This window comes from Apaloderma vittatum, unplaced genomic scaffold (assembly GCF_000703405.1).
Source record: "Apaloderma vittatum isolate BGI_N311 unplaced genomic scaffold, ASM70340v1 scaffold5849, whole genome shotgun sequence".
NCBI lineage: Eukaryota > Metazoa > Chordata > Aves > Trogoniformes > Trogonidae > Apaloderma > Apaloderma vittatum.
The window spans coordinates 7,963-28,383 of NW_009735695.1; the positions used below are offsets into that span (position 1 = coordinate 7,963).

General features: G+C 46.5%; 1 protein-coding gene across 1 annotated transcript in view; it reads right to left on the minus strand.

The window, feature by feature from the left end:
- Positions 1-10,904: 10,904 nt before the first annotated feature.
- The window catches only part of GRHL1 (grainyhead-like 1 (Drosophila)), a 37,280-nt gene continuing 27,763 nt past the window's right edge, over positions 10,905-20,421 (minus strand). The window contains exons 9-15 of the mRNA XM_009876673.1: positions 20,296-20,347; positions 18,089-18,228; positions 16,662-16,699; positions 16,486-16,574; positions 14,606-14,691; positions 12,196-12,260; positions 10,905-11,019 (exon numbers count right to left, since the gene is read on the minus strand). Of these exons, the coding sequence (XP_009874975.1) occupies positions 10,905-11,019; positions 12,196-12,260; positions 14,606-14,691; positions 16,486-16,574; positions 16,662-16,699; positions 18,089-18,228; positions 20,296-20,347 (585 nt within the window). The remainder of the gene's footprint in view (positions 11,020-12,195; positions 12,261-14,605; positions 14,692-16,485; positions 16,575-16,661; positions 16,700-18,088; positions 18,229-20,295; positions 20,348-20,421) is intronic.

Consider the following 20,421-nt stretch of genomic DNA (forward strand, 5'->3'; position numbering starts at 1 on the left):
CTAGTCAATGTTTTCCTGGGGCTTTCAAGCTGAAGGAGCTTCAGCCACTGTCTCTCCACTACGGCTTTCCTATCCCCTCAGCTTTGACATCATATCTATCCTTCCCTGAAAAATATGATTGTGCTTTCGATTAGAAATAACCTGCTGCTCCCAGGCACACTGAGACCTCCCTGCTGCTCGGTGGCACCTCGTGCTGCTGGGCTGCTGCTCAGGAGGAAGGGCGCTGGCTGTGTTTGAGTTCCCAGTGATCAAATACGCCGTTTAACACCTGACGGCTTACTCCACTCAAAACAGTTGCTCACACTGTTTTGACTCTGGGATTGCTTTTTTTTTTTTCTTTTCCCAGCTTTCTTAGTTTTAATTACATTTGTGACTAAAACTCATTTACATAGTATTCAATACTCAGTGTTTTAGCATGTGAAATGGAAAGCTGCAAAGGGGAGAGGAAAGCAGTGTAAGACACTTGCCCAGAGCAAAACCCCAAGATCCAGGATCTTCTCACCTCCAGGACAGCTTGATTTTGCAATTTCTGTGATGCTTGTGATGTGAATCCCGTTTGTAATTAAAACCTACCGTGACCAAAGCAGGAAATCATTGGGGTACTGGGAGACGGCTAAGCTCCACAGTGTCGGCATGGGGTTGCCTGGCACTCAGCCATGGCTCAGTAAAGATGTACCGATGGGCTTCACAGGACCTGAGCCTCTGAGGCTGCCAGGACGTGTATGGGATGATGCTACAGGGCTCAGAGCCTGGTATCTGAACACAATACCCAGGACCACCTTCTGGCTGCTGGTCCTCTCCTCACATCCCACCTTCAAGTCTCCTGTCTCACCTGCGAGGAAGGGTGCAACCCCTTTCTTGTCTCATCTCCTGCTTAGACTCAAGCCTCATTTCTAGCTGCTCTCACATCTCATTCTCTGAGACACCCTTGTACCAGTAGGTACCACTAAATTTTCATATTTATAACAAAATCACCACTTGATCTCTCTGATCTCTTGGTACCGTTTCCTCCAGGAAAACTCACCATATACCTTCACAAAGACAAGAGGCACAAACCGAAACACATGAGGAGGGGGGACCTCATCACTCTCTACAACTACCTGAAGGGAGCATGCAGTCAGGGGGGAGTCGGGCTCTTCTCCCGGGTAACTAGTTACAGGGCGAGAGGTAACGGCCTGAAACTGCATCAGGGTAGGTTTGGGTTTGATCTCAGGAAACAATTCCTCACGGAGAGGGTGCTCAGGCACTGGGATGCACTGCCCAGGGAAGTGGTGGAGTCACCGTCCCTGGAGGGGTTTAAGGAGAGGCTGGATGTGGCACTTAGTGCCCTGGTCTGGCCCATGTGGTGGTGTTGGGTCATAGGCTGGACTTGGTGATCTCAGAGGTCTCTTCTAGTCTCAATAATTCTGTAATTCTGTGATTCTGAACATCAGGAAACACATTTTCACTCTGAGGGTGTCCCAGTACTGGCCCAGGTTGCCAAGCGTGGTTGCACTGTTTCCATCCTTGGAGGTACTGAGAAGCCATCTGGGCATGGTCCCGGGCAGCTGTCTCTGAGTGGCCCTGCTTGAGCAGAGGTGTTGGACCAGATGGTCTCCAGAGGTCCCTTCTAACCTCAGCCATGCAGTGACTCTGTGGAGAACAGCCTGAGGATGAGCATTCACAGTTCTGCTGGATGGGAAAGGCCACAGACTGGGGAGAAATGCTGCTTTCCCCCTGAAAACTTTGGCTGCACACAGAGTAATTCCCAACTTCATGGTCAAACTGAGCCCTGGCCACAGCTCCTTCTGCTCCACAGGCACATCCCCTCCTTTTCTCCTAAGCCAAGTGACTGACCAAAGCAAGCTGTGCTGTGAACACCCTGCTGAATACCTTAACCTGAAGGTTTGTCCTTTCATTTCAGTGCCAAAAACAGACTTGCCTGGCTCAGAGCTTATTTTTACCCCAGCTCTATCAGTCTCAGGCCGGGTTCTCCTTCTCCTTTCACCTGGGCACGAAATCCCAGCACTGCTGCAGTCAGTCAGATCCCCGTTGGCCAGATTTCCACCTGCTATCTCTGCACTTTATGGCATTCACACGGTCTGTCATGCTGTAGTACATCTGCCCGAGCGCTGTTGTCAGGGAGCTCAAATATGCTTCGTAAAAGCCTCGAAATGTACCTTTGGAGCAAAATAACAGCAGGGTAATGGATAGATGTAATGCAGCGTGAAGAAAACCTTGAGGATCAGAGATAGGGGGTTTTCAAAGCAGGGCAAGGCGGGGAAATTCTGTCAAGAAATTAAATATTGCAAATTTGATGGCATTCAAGAGCATCATTGATCACAAGCATTTAGGAATTGGAAGATGGACCTGAAGGGAAAAAAAAAAAAGAAAGAAAACGTGATTTAGAGTCATAACCAACTTCATTTATTTTTCTCTTGAGGCATTGTGCTGGTTTTGGCCAAGGTAGGTAATTTTTATCACAGTAGCTGGTATAGTGCTATGGTTTGGATTTGTGCTGAAAAGGGTTAACACAGGGATGTTTTCGCCACTGCTGAGCAGTGCTTACACAGAGTCAAGGCCTTTTGTGCCCCTCACACAACCCCACCAGCAAGAAGGCTGGAGGTGCACAAGAAGCTGAGAGGGGATACAGCTGGGATAGCTGACCCCGAAGTGACCAAAGGGATACCCCACACCATAAGATGTTGTGCTCAGCGTGTAAAGCTGGGTGAAGAAGAAGGAAGGAGGGGGGCATTTGGAGTGATGATATTTGTTTTCCCAAGTCAGCGTTATGTGTGATGGAGCCCTGCTTTCCTGGAGATGGCTGAACACCTGCCTGACCACGGGAAGTGGTGAAGCTGGTGAGACACTGGAACAGGTTGCCCAAAGAAGTTGTGGATGCCTCATCCCTGGAAGTGTTCAAGACCAGGACGGGTGGGGCTTTAAGGGAGGTGTCCCTGCCCATGGCTGGGGGTGGGTAACGAGGTGATCTTTAAGGTCTCTTCCAACTCAAGCCACTCTATGATTCTGTAACAACCTCCTTGGTTTGCTTTGCTTCTGTGAATGGCTTTTTCTTTAGCTATTAAAGTGAGTTTATCAGTTTATCTCAACCCATGAGTTTTTTTCACTTTTAAGTCTCTGATTCTTTCCCCCATCCCACCGACGTGGAGTGAATGAAGGACTGTGTGGGGCTTAGTTGCTGGCTGGGGTTAAACCACAACAGCCCTCTTCCAAACATCCTCCATAGTCCTGGAGGAGGGCTCAAAATTTTCCTTGGAAAAAGCAACAGAATCAGCATGGGATCCTGAGGGTGCTGTTAACCATGGATGAGGCAGCACCACAGTCCCCGGCTTCTGTAGGGACAAGGTGTGTCTCCGGAGAGATTGAGCGGATTTGGATCCTTCTCTCACTGAAATTATTGCTCCTGCTGAGCTCCGGGAAGCCCCCAGGCACACAGCATTCCCACAGGCACAGCTCAGCCCCTGCCAGGGCAGAGCAGCAGGCAAAGCTCCAGACAGAACTACCATGAGGTGCCAGTGGCTCCTTTGGGAAGAGCCACATGGCACAGCAAGGAGTGATGTCAGCAGCAACAGATTATTATTTTTTTTTAGCTTGTCATTGCTGATGTTGCAAATGTCTCCTTTTGTCTCATGCATTTTCCTAACTGAGGGCTTGGTACTGGCAGGTCTCAACCAGCTTCTTGCCTGCAGCCCAGGCTTGTTTTTAAGCATGCAGAGCAGAAGCAAGGGCTGGTTCAGGGCCCCAACACACAAGAGATGGGGGACCCAGCACTGCTGTCCCCCTAAAAGCCCTTGGCCAGTGCAGGCTCAAAGCGAAGCATTTCAAGCAAGAAGAGTCACGGAGCAGAGATTGTGCAGATACAATCTGCGGAGCTGACCATGGAGTGATTATTTTTACTTTATTTACTTATTAATGTTTGCAAAGCGCATATAATTATTTACTTTAAGGAAAAAAAAAAACAAACAGGCAAGCCTTATCAGGACAGAATTAAAAGCAGCATTAAACCAAACACCGTTGTCCTCAGGCACCCATGACCCTTCCGGGGAGGCCTGAGCATCGCCCCACGGAGTGGTCCCCATGACAGCAGCCGCTCCAGCCAGCACACGTCTCCAGGCAGGGGACCAGGCTCTGCCTGGGCTCCTGCTGATGGCCAGGGTGGGCGGGTTGGTTCAAAGCAGGCTGGGCTGCCCAGCAGTGGTGGCAGGCCTGTGCTCTCTTCACTCCAAGTCATCCAGCCCAGAAACTGCGTGTGCAGCTGGTAGGGTCAGCTCTTCCCTTGGCAGTGCTCCGTCCAGCCCCCCTCACTCACCATGCACCGAAGAACCACGGGACTTGATCTCCCTGGTGCTGAGGAACTACAAACTTGATTTGCTTGCCTTTCCCTCCATCACTTCGCTGCCGCTCCAGATTTTGCTCCAATTTACACTGTCTTTTCCAACACGGTGTCAGCAGCCACCCACACACCATGGTCCATCACCCCTCACTGCCATTGATCCCTGAGCCCAGGGTTGTCCCCACCTCCAGGCATCAAACCACCAAGAGGTAGAATCATAGAATTGTTTAGGTTGGAAAAGACCTTTAAAATCACCCAGCCCAACCACTGACATGGCAATTCAAGGTCCACCAAACCACATCCCTAAGCACCACACCTATATGTCTTTTAAATACCTCACGGGCTGGTGACTCAAACACTTCCTTGGCCAGTCTGTTCCAATGCTTGACAAGCTTACTGGTAAAGAATTTTATCCTAATATTCAATAACTAAACTTTTACTGGAGCAACTTGAGGCCATTTCCCTTTGTCCTATCACTTGTTACTTGGGAGAGGGGACCTACTCCCATCTCACTGCAACCTCCTTTCAGGTAGATGTAGAGAGCAATAAGGTCTCCCCTGAGCCTCTTTTTCTCCAGGTTAAATGACCCCAGTTCCCTCAGCTGCTCCTCATAAGACTTGGTCTCTTGACCCTTCACCAGCTTTGTTGCCCTTCTCTGGATACTCTCCAGCACCTTCATGTCTTTCTTACAGTGAGGAGTCCAAAACTGAACACAGGCTTCAAGGTGGGGCCTCACCAGTGCTGAATACAAGGGGACAATCCCTTCCCTGGTCTTGCTGGCCACACCATTCCTGATACAGGCCAGGATGTTGTTGGCCTTCTTGGCCACCTGGGCACACTGCTGGCTCATGTTCAGCTGGCTGTTGACAAACTTTTCCACCATGTTCCCACTCCTCAGAACTGCTGCCAGGCTGAGCCACGCATCTTTCCTCTGCCTGGTGTGTGCTTCCCACCCATCAAACCACCACAGAGGTGACCAACCTGCAGGCCAGCACCAGGCTCAGGATGCCGCCCAAGACAACCAGCGCTGCGGCAGGAACATGCAAGTTCAATACCACTGACACAGTTCGCCAGCTCCTATTTGCACATGCATGCGTGACCCACGGGACGGGGGTGCTGGAGAGATGGCAAAATAAATAACGCTTGAGCCAGCAGGCGTGCTGTCCATCCACAAGCTGTGTGCGCAGGCAAACAGATCAATGGGTTAATGGAGCATTGCCCTGCACAAACAAGCTGCCAGATGCACACCAAAAACCCCACAAACACCCTGGCCACAGCAGCTACTGAAACCAGCCAAGAAGAAAAGAAAAGCCAAAGTACCTCTTTCGGGTATTGTGAACTATGCAAATGGACCCAGTAAATGCATGGGTGGTGTGTGTAGTGTACTTGAAAGACAAATAGCAAAACATGTTGTAAGAGCTTGTATTTTTTCATTACACCAATTCACCTAGTTAAGGTGTCAAGTAAATATTATCTAATATTTACTGAATCAATTATAATAATAAACAATCTCAAATAAAAAACAAACCAAACATGTAAGATCCATGTTCTTGCAAAGCCTTGAGAAAAAAAAAAAACCACCTCTTGCAACTAATAGACAAAATTCAGCTCTCCCATGTTAAAAGAGATCAGATGTTAAAATCTTAACTAGATGTTTGTGATACTAGAGCCCTGAGTCACATTCCAGGGAAGCAGCATGGATCTTCCCTGCAAGGCTGAGCTACGAGGATGATTATGGGACTTGAACATCTCTCCTATGAAGAGACACTGAGAGAACTGGGGCTGTTTAGCCTTGAAAGGAGATGGCTGAGAGGGAATCTTATTAATGTATAGAAATATCTGAGAGGTGGGTGTCAAGAAGAATCTCTTTTCAGTGGTGCCCAGCAACAGAACAAGGAATAATAGGTTTAAGAACAAGAAATAATGGGTTTAAGTTAGAACATAGGAAGTTCCACCTCAACACGAGGAGAAACTTCTTTACTGTGAGAGTGACAAGAGCCCTGGCACAGGCTGCCCAGAGAGGTTGTGGAGTCTCCTCCTCTGGAGATTTTCAAACCCCACCTGGACGCGTTCCTGTGTGGCTGCCCATGGGGATTCTGCTCTGGCAGGGGGGTTGGACTGGATGATCTCTAGAGGTCCCTTCCAACCTCTAAAATATTCTATGATCTTCGGGAGCTCAACTTTCATTCACTGACACCTCACTGGACATGAGACGTGCTTAAAATCACACTTTATTTAAAGTCATTTGAAGAGAAAAGGGCACAGGGGCTGGCAGGAGGAAGAGGAGAGGGCTGGCACAGGCACACACGTGCACACCACGTAAAGGTTTGGGAAGACAAAGTTGTTGCACACCCCGAGGAGAGGGGGCAGCAGGTTGTCTCCCACTTGACCCTACAGCAGATCCAGCCTCACACTGAGGTTTGCTGCAAGGTGGCCACTGTGCTGCAAAATAACCCTACAGGGGCTAAACCCTGCTCAGTCTTTCAGCAAGCACTGATGCAGGTGCAGATGACACTTAGCATCCCCCAGAAAATTTGCTTCACCCAGGGCACACCATGACTCGTCAGGTGAAGTCCTGCAGCATCTTTCTACATCTGGGACACAAACTCTGTGAGCAGGGCCTGTACAAGAACCACAAATAAATAGTATTCCCAGCCTTTTTCTAGCCCAGAAATATTTTGCCACCCACACCACTTCCCATCAAGCCCCAGGCATGCTGATGCAAGCCCAGCGCCTGGGACGGTGCTGGTGCAGAAGCTACCCTGGGGCAGCACCCTGCGACCCCTGCTCAGGGGCGAGGGAGCCAGCTAAATCAAAAGCTTGTAGAGACATTTTCTGACAGTGAAAAAGAGGAGGTGAACACCTCTCCACGCACTAGAGCAGCAGTGGCATTAGGATTATTCTGGAGAATTAGCATGAACTTCAGCTGAGTGTTTTTATGAGAAAAGTCAACGCCTGCAGCTTCGCCACTGGTCACCAGCACAGCCCAGTGCGAGTGACAACCAGCTCCTCCTGGAAAGACATCCATAGCAATCCCAGGATGGCAATTTTACATGAAGCACCTTGGACCCAGCACTGCTGTGAGCCCACAGCTCTCCTCTCCCTACGTGCAGCCGTGGGAGACCCCCTCTGCTGCTGCACTGGGAATGCCCCCCGTGCTTTTTGCTCAACCTCCTTTAGAGACCATCAGGCATCACCCCACCCACTACACACCTGAGCTCACCCATGGTTGGTGAGTTTTGTTTTGCTGCCAGAGGAAAGGGTCCTACAGGAATAAAATGCTACACAGCTTCCCCACACTGATAAAATGAATGAGGTCAGTTGAAATTAAGCAGAGAATGAGAATGGGGCCAATAACTGCGTCTTATGTGGGAATAACAGAAAGACTGGCATTGGGATTATGCTCTTCCTCAAAGGAGAGAAGCTAGAAAATGATCCCTGACGTTTCGTCTCATAGATCTCCTGTCAAAGGAAAAATAAAGGGGTAAGAGCAGATGTGTTTACGATATAAAAGACTCAGCATTAGAAATGAACATATAAAATTTAATAGCTTGGTTTAAAATACAATTTCCATTAAAAAACAGCAGGCAAACCAAAAAAAATCAGTTTCATAAAACATATATGACATTGCTGCTACTGTAACAAGACCCGTGTCCCAGAATATCTTAGAGTGGAAAACAATTGTCAGGCTTAGTTCACATACTTCATTAAGCAGTAAAAAGAATTAACGTTCATATCAATCTTACCTCTATGGAGACTCTAAATCTACTTCCCTGACCCTAGACTGAGTTTCTGTAATAAAACTTCCATTTTCAATAAAAATGTGTAAATATATATATGCATTCTCTATATCAGGTTTGTTTTTTTTTTAAAAAAAAATTCCCTTGCCATAGTAACATTCCCACGACTGATGAAAGGAAGCCCAAGTGGCAGGTTGGTGTTGGCCAGATACAAGTCCTGTGGCTGCTCTGCAGGTGGTGGATTCCAGTACAGGGTGGCACATGTTGGCCAAGTGTCTCCAGCACCGTGCCACACACCTGCTTCTCTCCTTCGGCTTCGAGCCCCCGTGCCCCATCCATAGGCCCACAGTTATGGATGCACCCAGGCAGAGTTTGCTTGACTCCAGCCACAGAGCGAAGAAGGGAGCATGTGGTGCCCAGGGCATCGGCAAGCATCTACGCTGCCCATCAACAGAGGAGGAGGAAGGAGCGAGGAATGGAGTAGTCTATAAACCAGCTCAGGATTAGTCCAAACACAAGTCCCAAAATATTATATTTCATATAAATCCTTAAAAATAATACAGCAGGGAAGGACTTGAAGTGGTCACCTAGTCTCAGCACCAAGAGAGAACTGACTATACCTGTAACAGTCCAGGGACGCCTTTGCCCAGCCTGGCTCTGGAGGCCTCCAGTGCTGAACTCCACTGCCTTCCTGGGCAACCTGCTCTTCTCACTAGAGAAAACTGTCTAAATACCCAACCCAAATTCCTGCAATTTACACCCACTACTTCCTGTGCTTGCAAAGAACCGTGAGAATGCTCCCGCATTGCTGGGAGGCTGCTCCCCTCAGCCTTCCCTTCTGAAGATGACCCCTCACTGGGCAACTCATCCAGCCCTTCCTCCTCAGAAGCCACGAGCTCTGGCCGAAGGACCGGGTTCAGCGCAGGGCACAGTGCTTCAGCAGACGCCTCAGCAAGGCCAAGTAGAGCAAAAGGCAGGTCTCCCATTTCTTGCAGGCCATGCTCCTATCAACTCAACATGGCATTTGCTTCCCTCTTCCCAACAGCAGCGTGATACAGCTGACAAATATTCAGTTACCATTTGTTAACCATTAAGTAGAACCGTTAACCACTAAGTAGAATCATACCCTACTTTTCCAGGCCATTTCTCCAGCCTGGCCAGAATGACCTTCATGTCCTAGGTGAGGCACACGCAGCTCTTCCCAGCTTTGTGCTGAGAATATTATAAAAACCTCTCTTTCATTATCCAGATCCTTAACAAAGGCACTCAAAGACAATGGACCTGGTACTCACGCTCATCTCCTCACCCTGTAGTTCAGGTTTCTGCCTTAGAGTCACGTGCTGCTGTTTACATGTTCCTCTCTCACTTGCTACTAACCAGAGGGTGCATTTCCTTCATAAGCACATGCACGTGATGAGTAAATACTGTACAAATCTACTGCAAAGCAGTATTTTTTGGAGGTGTTGGGCACTCCCAGCTGGGGATAGGCTCTGGACACCTGCTAACAGCTGCCTGTTTGGTCTCTCCACCTTGGCAGCGGGTCAGTGCCTAGCAATGTACACATGCCAGAAACACGTAACCGACTTGCACCCCTCGTCTCCCCTAATAGCCTCCTGCACCAGGATGCCACCCTCCTCTCTAAAAAGCCTTGCCTGTGCACTTCCAGTTGTCAACATCCTAGGACCCTGCAAGGTGGCTCTGACCCATGGGTTCATCCAGGCTGAGCAGTGTTCAGCTGAGCCTGAAGTACATTGCTACAGAAAAAAATCCACCCTCCAAGAGACCTTCTTCCTGATCCTAAGAAGTAAGATTTCAAATAAACTGCATTTGCTCAGCAGAGCTGGGGACCCAGCTCTCAGGCTTGGCCCAAATCACCTCCCAGGGCAGCAGAACTCAGCCATTTTGGGGCTCAAACTGGTAGGTCCCAAGAGAAGCCAGGACTGCCGTCACCCAGCTGTGCAGGGGGGTTTAGGAGGGAGCTGGTGCCTTTTTCCTTCCACGCAGGAAGATCCATGTTCAACAAGCAGGTCTCTTGTACCTTCTATGAAAGTACAAACGTGCTCACCTTTGGTGCATGTTTAGGGTTTGTCCATTTTTAAATAGCTAAGTTAAATACCTGTTTTCTCTGTATATGGCATCCTTTTAGATGGGCTTCATTGCATATATTCACGGTATATACAGAACACCGTATTTTATATATATTATATCACTTGTATGTACACATTTACAAACCTTCAAAAATATATTGCACTTATATACAATGTAGCTTCATCTGATGAGAGTTCACACAGTTACTAAGGTGAGTTCTTCATAAGCAAGGCAGTTTTACATTCCCCCCCCAAACGATACGAATGATTTCAACAGTCTGCCCTGTTCAAGAGTAAACATAATAAAGACTTTTCTCCAACCTGCATGCAATTCCTACTAGTATCAACTAGTAGTTTTGCAGCTCTACCTAGTAGAAAACAGTCCAATAAAATGGTATTAGCTGTTAACGGGCTCAAACATGGATATTGAATAGATAAATATCACCACTCTAAAAGGCCACCTTCCAGGAGTTTTCCCCTCTCGTATTTACTAGTGTTTTATACATGCTCTCTATTTAATCATCGATCTTTGCTCGCTCATTTCAAGTGCAAATAAAGTCATGAGCATTACAGTGTTCTTTGGAAAGAACAGGAACACAAACGTATTAAGCAAAAACACTGCTCTGCTCCCCAGAACAAGTCAACACGTGGCTTTCTTCTGGAGAAGGCGATTAGTGTTTTACCCAACATCTTAAATTATGGAAAAAAATGTTCACTTGAGACCTTTGTTTGAAATCAGTTAGCTTAAATCTCAGTGAGAGTGAGCTTGTAAGATCCTCCAACTTCTTCGATCTGCAGCTGGAAGGTGTCTTCGTTGGAATAGTGTTTCACAATGTTATCGTCCATGTTGACCAGAATTCTGGAAAAAACAGTAAGTGAGGGAAATATTACAGTTCTAAATGCCAAAGACAGGAATGGTACCCTCAAGCCTCAGAGAGCCTGGACCAACTAGAGGTAACGCAAAGTCCCTGCTCACCTATTTCCAACCCATTACTTCCTATGGCAGATCTAGCGGTTCCTACCCTAACCTGTCCCCAAGGCTTGCAGTCGTACTTCTAGAATCTGAACGAAAGGGTTAAGCCTTTGCTCCTGGACCAGGGAGGGAAGAAGATCTTGGAACTTGTAGAAATCCTTCTGAATCTGCAACTTGGGCAAGCTCGGGGCTCTGAATTGGTTTGTTTGGCAGCTATAAACAATCAGCACAAAGCCCTACGGAGCTTGAAGGGAAGAAAGAGCTGATGCCTGACCACCTCAACTGCTGGAACAGTCAAATACCTGTGTGTCTGTGTGCTGCCCTTAGCAGTGGTTTAGCCATCACCAATTCAAATTTTTTCCAGTTATTCTAGTGGGTTAATTCTGTTATGAAAGCACAAGCGTTAAAACTACATTTCAAAGGTGATTAAAGGACGTATTTTTCCAGCCAGAGGGGCTTTGGGGAAGGGGCAAAGACACTGAAGTGACTTTAGAGAAAACAACAACAAAACTACCGAGATATTAAAAGGAAAATCCAAAGTGGACATGCTCAGGAACTCAATTATTTATGTTACAAAATAAAAGGACCGCAAATTGTGGCCTCTGTGGGGAATGAGTACTTTACAAGTAAAGCTCTCTTCAGTTCAGCAGAAAAAAGAAAACCATGTTTAGTAATTGTAGCTAAATGTAGACATGGCGAGTACAGCTAACCACTGGGACAATTTAACATGGGTTAAAGTAGGTTCTTCGTCACTGAGAGTCTTTAAACAAACTGAACTCTTCTTCCCCTGACATGATTCAAACAACAATTAACTCAGGGAGGTCCTGTGACTTATATTTACCAAGGATGTGAGACTACATATTCTTATAGGACCCTTCTGGTCTTCTGCTCTATGAATGACACCGGAATAGGACCAGCATGTTGTGTGTGCACACACGCACATTTGCAAATAGCATTTGCATCTGTGCAGTGCACAGAGGAATTATAAAGCAGTTGTGTCTACAGCTTCAGAAAAAGAAAAAAAAAAAGGAGTTCATTTTCATGCAATTGCTGCATACTCACCCTTTTTTACATTTTTTGAAGATTTTTCCAATTTTATCAAAAGGAACATCATACTTGTCAGATATCTGAAACAAAAGAAAGCAAGCACTGGTAAATCAAGGAGACTGCTGGCATTGCCTATGACTTACTACTTCACAGAAAGAAACAAAAGAAAGGTCTGCAGGCGAGAACAACTGCTCTGCTCTATAAAATCAATACTAAATCCTGAACTATAGCGTAAGGCTACAGATGAGAAAAACCTCCTCTGCAGTTTGCCAACTTTTGTGTTCTAAACTTAACCACTGACGTCACACACAGCAACCCCCTGCTCCCACCCCAGAAAGTCCACATATTAAAAAAAAAAAAAACCAAAACCCAAACACCCCACATTCTGCTTCTCCTCCTCTCTTGGCTCTCTGTTCGCTTAATTTAAAAATGGATTTTGATACGCTAAGTGTCAAAGGGATCAGGTGAAAACAGCCATCACAGTAGCTCGGGCAGGAAAAAAATAGCAACAGAGCCAAGACCTCTGCTGCTAAGGACACGAGCTGATCAGAAATGTCCCCCTTACCCTGCAGAGTGACTTCAGCGTGAAACCATGGCTTCCAACCATAACACTTCACCGTACAGACCTCCAGAACGTCATGAGGTCAGTAGCCCAGTCCTGGTTTACTTTGGCAAATTGCTCAGTCACACCGACAGAAGGCACCAAACCAAGAAGCCATTTCAGAATGCAAAAGCGCACGGGGTTTCCTCCAAGCTACAGTTGTGAGCCTTTGCTCCCCTGCTTTAAGGAGTCAAAGCTCACTTCAGGACCAATGGGTAAGGGATGACTTCACAGCCTTCCCCTTCCCCACTAACCCGCAGCTCCAGTCTGTCCTCTAAGGCAAAGCTCCACAGTCAGGACTGAGCTTCAGGTTACAGAACCACCATTGGCAAGATCCAGCTGTGCAGTCTGTCCTAGTCTTGGCTGGGACAGAGTTAACTTTCTTCCCAGTAGCTGGTACAGTGCTGCGGTTTTGATTTAGTGTGAGAATAATGTTGATCACACAGTGATATTTTAGTTGTTGCTCCTCCCAACTCAAGGGCTTTCCCAAGCTCTGCCAGCGAGGAGGCGCACAAGAAGCTGGGAGGAAGCATGGCCAGGACAGCTGACCCGAACTAGCCAGAGGGATATTCCACACCATAGGGCGTCACAGCCAGTATATAAACTGGGGGGAGTTGACCAGAAGAGGTGGATCACTGCTCGGGCATTGGTCAGCGGGTAGAGAGTGATTGCACCGTGCGTCACTTGTACTTTTGAGTTTTATTTCACTCTTTGTTGTTATATTCCTTTTCATTACAATTATTATTATATAGTTCTTATCCCAACCCAGGAGTTCTTACGTTTCTTTTTTTCTGACTCTCCTCCTCATCCTACTGGAGGGCAGCGGGGTGCAGGTGGGGTGCAGAGAGGAGGAGTGAGCGAGTGGCTGTGCAGTGCTTGGTTACCAGCTGGGGTTAAACCATGACAAGCCCCAGAGCCTCTGTCCTTTGAGCATCAACTAGGCATTAGTCACAGAAAGCGACAGCCAGTAACGTCAGTTTTGAGCTCGTGCCAAACATTACACCATTCCTCAGAGTTAAGCCCTGTATTTCCTTTGCGGCGCTGCAGTAGCAGGGGCAGTGGAAGGCGATTTTGGAAGTCAAGTACCGGAGAGCAATTTCATGCACATGTGCACAGATACATAAAACTCCTGAAGCACAATCAGAAGCTGGAGCTTGGAGCGCTTCACAAGCAGGTTATGAAGGAGGAGGGAAGGCCCCTAAACAAGGCTTTGAAAGGCTGAAATAAACCCAAGCCACAGAACACATGCTGGAAATCACTCCACTTTCTAATTAAAATAGCCTCTCCAATAAGAGGAACATCCACCATGGGAATCTGTTGACTGTTCTTTTGACAAAAGAAGCAAAAGACCTACACAGCTGCATCTGCAGCTTGGCCAGAGCTGAGCCTGCATAAAAGCCAGCCTTGAAGGTGCTTCTCTCTCCAGCAGCATCTGGCATTTTGGGACCATCTCAGCTATCCATCCATCCATCAACCCAGACACACCTCGATTTCCAGGAACGCTGAGAAACACCTTACACCCAAATGTGGGGTCTGGGTGTAAGGTGTTTCTCAGCCTTCTGGGTGTAAGGTGTCAAGTACTTTAAAGGGAAGCTTTCTGAAGCCCCTTAATAATGAATTAAAGCATTACTTACATATTAATTTCCATGTTAGTGAAAGGAAATCAGCCTTACGTTTCTTACCCAGGAGAGCAGTAACATGTGGACAGAAGCTGCGATCGAGAGTCTAGCTCCTGCAACTGTCCAGGGTACAAGGACTGGACAGCCAGGGACTGCACTCACCTTTTTCTCAAAGCAAGAACTACAAAACAGCCCGATTACTTACTGCTTCCATTAGACCTTTCAGAGACGGTGTCTTTAACATAAGTGCATCAAAGACCTCCTCCGACTCTTTCCGGACATACAGCAACACTGAAAAGCAAATCGGAGAGAGGAATTAACTGCGTAATTGCTCCTTGAAAACAATCCGTATGTGACAGTGGCTAAGTACAGAATAACATACATTGAGGATATCATGAAGAGATATACATATGTACATTCAAATGCTGAAGACTGCATCACATGCACAGCTAGGTTAGCTCAAAACATACTCCTGCACACAGAAATGCTGTGCGCTCAAACAACTTTATTGTCAAAGTACTTTCACATTTGTCTCCATTTGCTGTTTTTTCTACATTGAAGAAAGGCTATTTGAAAAAAGGTTACATTTGAAACACAGAGAGATGGAATGCAAGCTCTCTCACAGGTCATCTGCCATGAGACTTTGCAGAATAAAATGATCTCACAGATGCTACCACAGCAGGTGAAGCCATCCTAGACACCTCCTCATTTTAAAATAATTTATTTGTACAGTCCTCTGCTCCTCACGCGCAGTCTCATCTCTTTTCCTACCCCTTGCCATATTTCAGTCATGCTCATACCACCCCAGCTGACACATAATGCAGACTTGTCTCCTGCTAGGAGGGGAACAAAAGAATAAGGAACCAAATTAGGTAAGCATCCCTAGTGTTCTCAAGCGAGCAGAGAGTCATTGTATGCAATGTCAGCCTCATTAAAAACTGCATTAAGGCTGAGGACTAAGCCATGAGAGCAAGAAAGCTCAGACTCCAACAGCTTTGCTGTCTTTAATCCATCTTCTAATGACTAGGTATTGCAGCCTGGATTGTTTACAGGGGTTCATCAGCCACACCTTTGACACACCTGTAGCACAGGACAATTACTGGCCTATCTAATTGAACAAGGTGAACTCAGGACAGCACAGCACCTTGATGGATTTCCTCTGCTAAAGACAGGTTTTAAAAAAAAAAAAGCAAAAAAAAGCAGGACTGTGGATTTAATAAATGAAGGACAGCACATGCACTCTCAGTTACAGCACAGGTCAGATAACACAACAGAAAAGGAGAGAGAATCCCATGGATGTCACTTTATGGCATACGACAAGAAGGAAAGAAAAAAAATACAAAAAAGGTCTATTTTCATTTTATAAAATCTACCCTTCCTTACTAGTTTAGCCAGACTATGGAAGTGCAGCCCATTAAGGTCAGACTTGCTAGGCTTAACCTTCGCCACATCACAAAGGTTAATCCTTCTCTTAATCCTTTAAGCTTTGTCGTGGTCCTTCCACACACGACCATCATCAGGCAGGTAAACCTCTATGTTGTCTCCAAAGGGACCTCTTATCTCCTTCCACAATACCACAGCAACATCCAATCCCACATCAAGTTGCAAAGGTTGATGACAGGTTAAAAATAAGCAGAAGAGTCTCTTAGTTTGGCTCTTGGTGGTGAGCAGCCTATTCTCTGACATCATAAAACATGAAGCAGTTTTACACCCAGAACCAGGCTTTTGGCATTCATTGCTTAATGCCCTAGAGAAGATTTCCAAAGTATTCTGTAGTGGGTTAGGTGACGAATTCTCTCCCCTAATCCACCAAGGAGTCTGGTAAACTGTTCATCTCTGATTCTCCTTCCTTACAAGTTCAGAGCCTATTAGTCTCTGAGATAGCAGAAAAAACTAGAAATTCTGACATTGCAAAAGATTTGTGGAGCTGAACTACATCCTGAACTCCTATTACTACCGAAAGCCAGAGAGATCAGGACGAAGTCTACTGCAAAATCACTTAAAACAGTTCCTTAAACTCAGATATATTTTTCTATCACGATGGACAAGTCCTTCAATAATGCAGTCTCTGAAAGAAGAAAATACCTCTTTTTGGCTCTTCTATTCTGGCCATTTTATTCGGAGTAGCAATAAAGTCCTCTTCACCAATATAGGCTCCTCTCTTCAGGTTGGAGCTGTCATTGACAGGGCAAAAAGTTAGCAGCAGTGCAATTACAGAGACTTCCTCCTCTGTCCGGGGGCTGAAGTAGCACAGCTCTTACCTTTCACCCTCCAACTCTTCTGAAGCGACAGGAAGGACCTGTTAAAACACAAGGGGAGATTTTCTTGACACAATGAAACACACACATTGAATTAGCTAGCCAGTGAGAACCTTCTGTGGTACTCAGATCTCTGAAAACACTCTGAATGCTACAAAACAAACTTGCGAGAGGACAGACCCATTAGCTGGTCTTGCCAGCAACGCTCTCCCCATCCCTCTAAGTGCCACCTCTTAATAGTGACTTGGCAAAAGCTTTGTTTGCATTCAAGAGTCACTGACATGGAACAACAATCCTGCTGCACCCGGCATATGCAGATCCAACAGCATCAGGTTAAAGGAGAGGAAACCCCTGAGCCCATGGCAGGAGCTGCAAAGAACAGGCAGATGCTTCACCAACCCAACTCACTCGTGAACATGTCGGTACAGGACACAGGGGTAAGTAAGGATGGCAAGTGGGGAACCAGCCACAACCACAGTATTAGAAGCAAGATTCTGTGGTCCAAGAAACATGCATTGGCCTTCATTTTAATACACAAATAATACTTGTGTTTAGGGTTGTGAAAATTTGATCCAGAACTAGAGTTCATTTCTTATTATCTTTCAACCCTGTATCAAACGACACTCGGGCTCAGCCTTCCAAAAACCAGTAAGGCACCTCCTTTAATTTCTCTTTATGAAAAGAGGTAAATGATCTCAAACAAGGGAGACAGGAACATACAAGAGGTAACGAGCTTTCTATCTGGACTGGCACAGTCTTCTGACAGAGCTCAGCACCAGAACCTCTGTAAAGCAGAAAACTCAGCCTTACTGATACAAATTTATTCTCCACTTCTCTTAGGAATCTCAGGCAATGCTCTTAAAAAGTAAGGTTTAGATTCTGCTAGAGCATGCCAGAACTCCCAGCACAGGAAAGCTCCAAGGTTTTGAAACTTGGTTGCACTCTAATTTTTTCCCTTCCAGCTTCCTGTCAGCTGGGACTTTCCAGGAACGCCGAGGCAGGGCGCTCTGGCAGCGGATCACAGGGCCGATGCACTTGCCAGTTGCACGGAACGGCTCTTCACCCTGCAGCAATGGCTGGAGGAGCCCGAGGTCTACAGCCGTGCAACCAGGAACCCAATAAATTTTATAAGAGATTAAAAAAAAAAAACAACACACCAAAAAAACAACCTACAGCTCATTCAGTGAACTCTCAGCTGGAGACATTTTGGAAACATCATTTCAGGTTCACAGGCAAATAATTTATGAATAAAACACCCCCCGTTAACTCCAGCCAATGTGACTAGGAACAACGCTTCTTGCTCACATGGGACTCAGCCTGTCCTCGTTTACAGCATCCGCGCAGCATCTAGCATATATAACGTACACGCAGCACCCCAGGCTTTCCATCTCGCAGCCCTCCTCATCCCCACGCCCAGGAGCTTTACTTACATGAGCACCACGCTGAAGATTCGCAAAGTGAACGTCGGGAATGAAAAGGACTGGCTGAGTGTCCAGATCCATGAAGGGCTTGAAGATGGTGATGTCCGTACGTTTATGTGAGGGAAGCATTGGCACTTTGACATCAGAAACTGGAGAGAGACCAAAGATTGGAATAGAGGATAGTGAAGACACCGATGGGGCTGTGGCTTTCCTACATCAATTAAGAGGCACGTACACTGTTGAACAAGGGTACTCTGTACTCAGGGTCAAAGGGAGAAGCTTCTGTGGTAGAAGAGCTTGAAGCCTGGTCTTCTACCTACCTCTCAGATGAGGGTCTGGACCCTGGGACAACAGCTCATTTCACAGAAGAGTTTGCTACATCTCTCCACGTGAGCTGCTTGACTTTGTTTGGATATTAAACCAGGCTAGAGAATGGTCTGGTCACTCATCCCAAGAAAATACTGTTTCTTGCAAGATGCTACCTTTAGAGTTACGTTTCAATTCCACACTTGTAAATTTTATATTTTTATTCATCTCGCTGTTCATCCTGGTCACCTCAAGCTGCCAGATCCCAGCTCATCCCCAACCAGGCCCAGCACTGTCTCTCACAGAGCATTTTGGCTCTCGTGACACACCAGCTGACGTGAAGCATCGCACCAAGTGGGCAGACTTCACCCACAGAGATGCATTTGGGAGAAAATGAACCAGGATGTGCCTTAAACTGCACTTCAGGCATATTCATGACAAATTGACCCCAGATGAAGACTTCCACTCATTTCACCAAGTGGAAACAGTTTGATTTTGGATCAAACCCCAAGTGTTTGGGTTGCAAGCAAAACACTTCACTTCTCATTTCCTCAGTGGAAAGAATACTTTTTTTCCATACTTTTTTTTTCCTTGCAAAATTGATGTTTTAAAAGACTGTTTAGCCTCTGTACAAAAAATAACTTTGTCCAGAAGTCAAACTATTTCTGCTGTTGATGTGTCCATGCACACATGTGTGATCCTGGAGGTAGGTATAGCAGCTTATGGCTTAAGGCAATTGAAAATTTCCCACACAAGAACTAAACAGCAATGGCTTGTACTTTCCAGGAGAATAAAGGTCGTCCTGGGGTAAGCTCAGCCTAGGAAATTCACACTGGAAAGCAGCTTTTGTTAAAATCATAAGATCCTGGAAACCTGTACTGAAACTGTTTGCACTTTCCAGCCATTAGACAAAAGGTTGTGAACCTTTCTGGAGCCACTGGGGCTACTACATTTGTGAAACGCTAAGTATGCTAAATCTACCTTTCCAGCATGGGAAAAAAAAAACCTGAAAACCCAGCCCTTTCTGCAATTGCCCTTGAGTAAACAGGTTCCCTCATAGCATAATCTTCTGAAGCTTCTCCAGCAGCCTGTACCTGCTGTGTCAGGAAAATCCTGCCCAGCAAGCCGTGAGGTGCAACGCTTGTTGAACCAGTTGGACTGTTAATAGCACAGCTCTGACGAGCGCACCGAGCGGAGCCCAGGAGGGCACGCACCTGCCCGGTGCAAAGGAAGAGCAGGGACGTACACCCTCCTCTCAGCAGCTCTGTCGGCAAATAACTACTCATCCAAAGGCGGGATCTGTTGTGGTCTTTGTCAGCAGTTAAAGGAAGGATGCCAGCCAAAAGAAGATCCACAGCCTTTACACAATCAAGTGCTGATCCCTTCATTACTGCTACTGAAATTATTGACCGAGGACCACGTCGCTCTACAAGAGTGAGCGTAAGGCTGGGAGGCTGGAGGCTCCATCTCAGCACAGCCACCATGTTGCTGCACAGTTATAAACCCATTTTTAACAGAAGTTAAAGCCTAAGTTTAGGATCAAGCCGGAAACATTTGGAACAGCTCCAGTACTTGCTGCCACGCAGAGCTGTAGGGGTTCCAGCAGTTCCCCCAAAATCACACGCTCACCCTGTCATTTCAGCTGCTTTAACATAGCAGGACCCTGTCTTGGACAGGAAGAACTAGGTAGAAGTGAAGTCCTAAGTGAGTCAGCATGTTGTAAAACATGATTAATGGCTCCATAAACAAGTGCTTAAAACAAACACTGCTCCACAGGGGATAAAAACTGATTTAGGAGAATTCTACTGCACAAGTTATTTGTAACCAAAATGAGAGCTAATATTTAAAATACCGATAGAATAATTTCTACTTACAGGCATTCAGCTGAGAGCTGGGATCAGTGCACTTGCCTTTTCTTTTGCTTTGCTTTCGCTCTTCGTCCCTGATCTTCCTCTCTGCTCCCTGCCAGGCAAGAGATTGAGGGGAAGAGGGAGAGACAGAGAGGGGCTTTTTAGTTTTCGGGGGGGGGGGGGGGG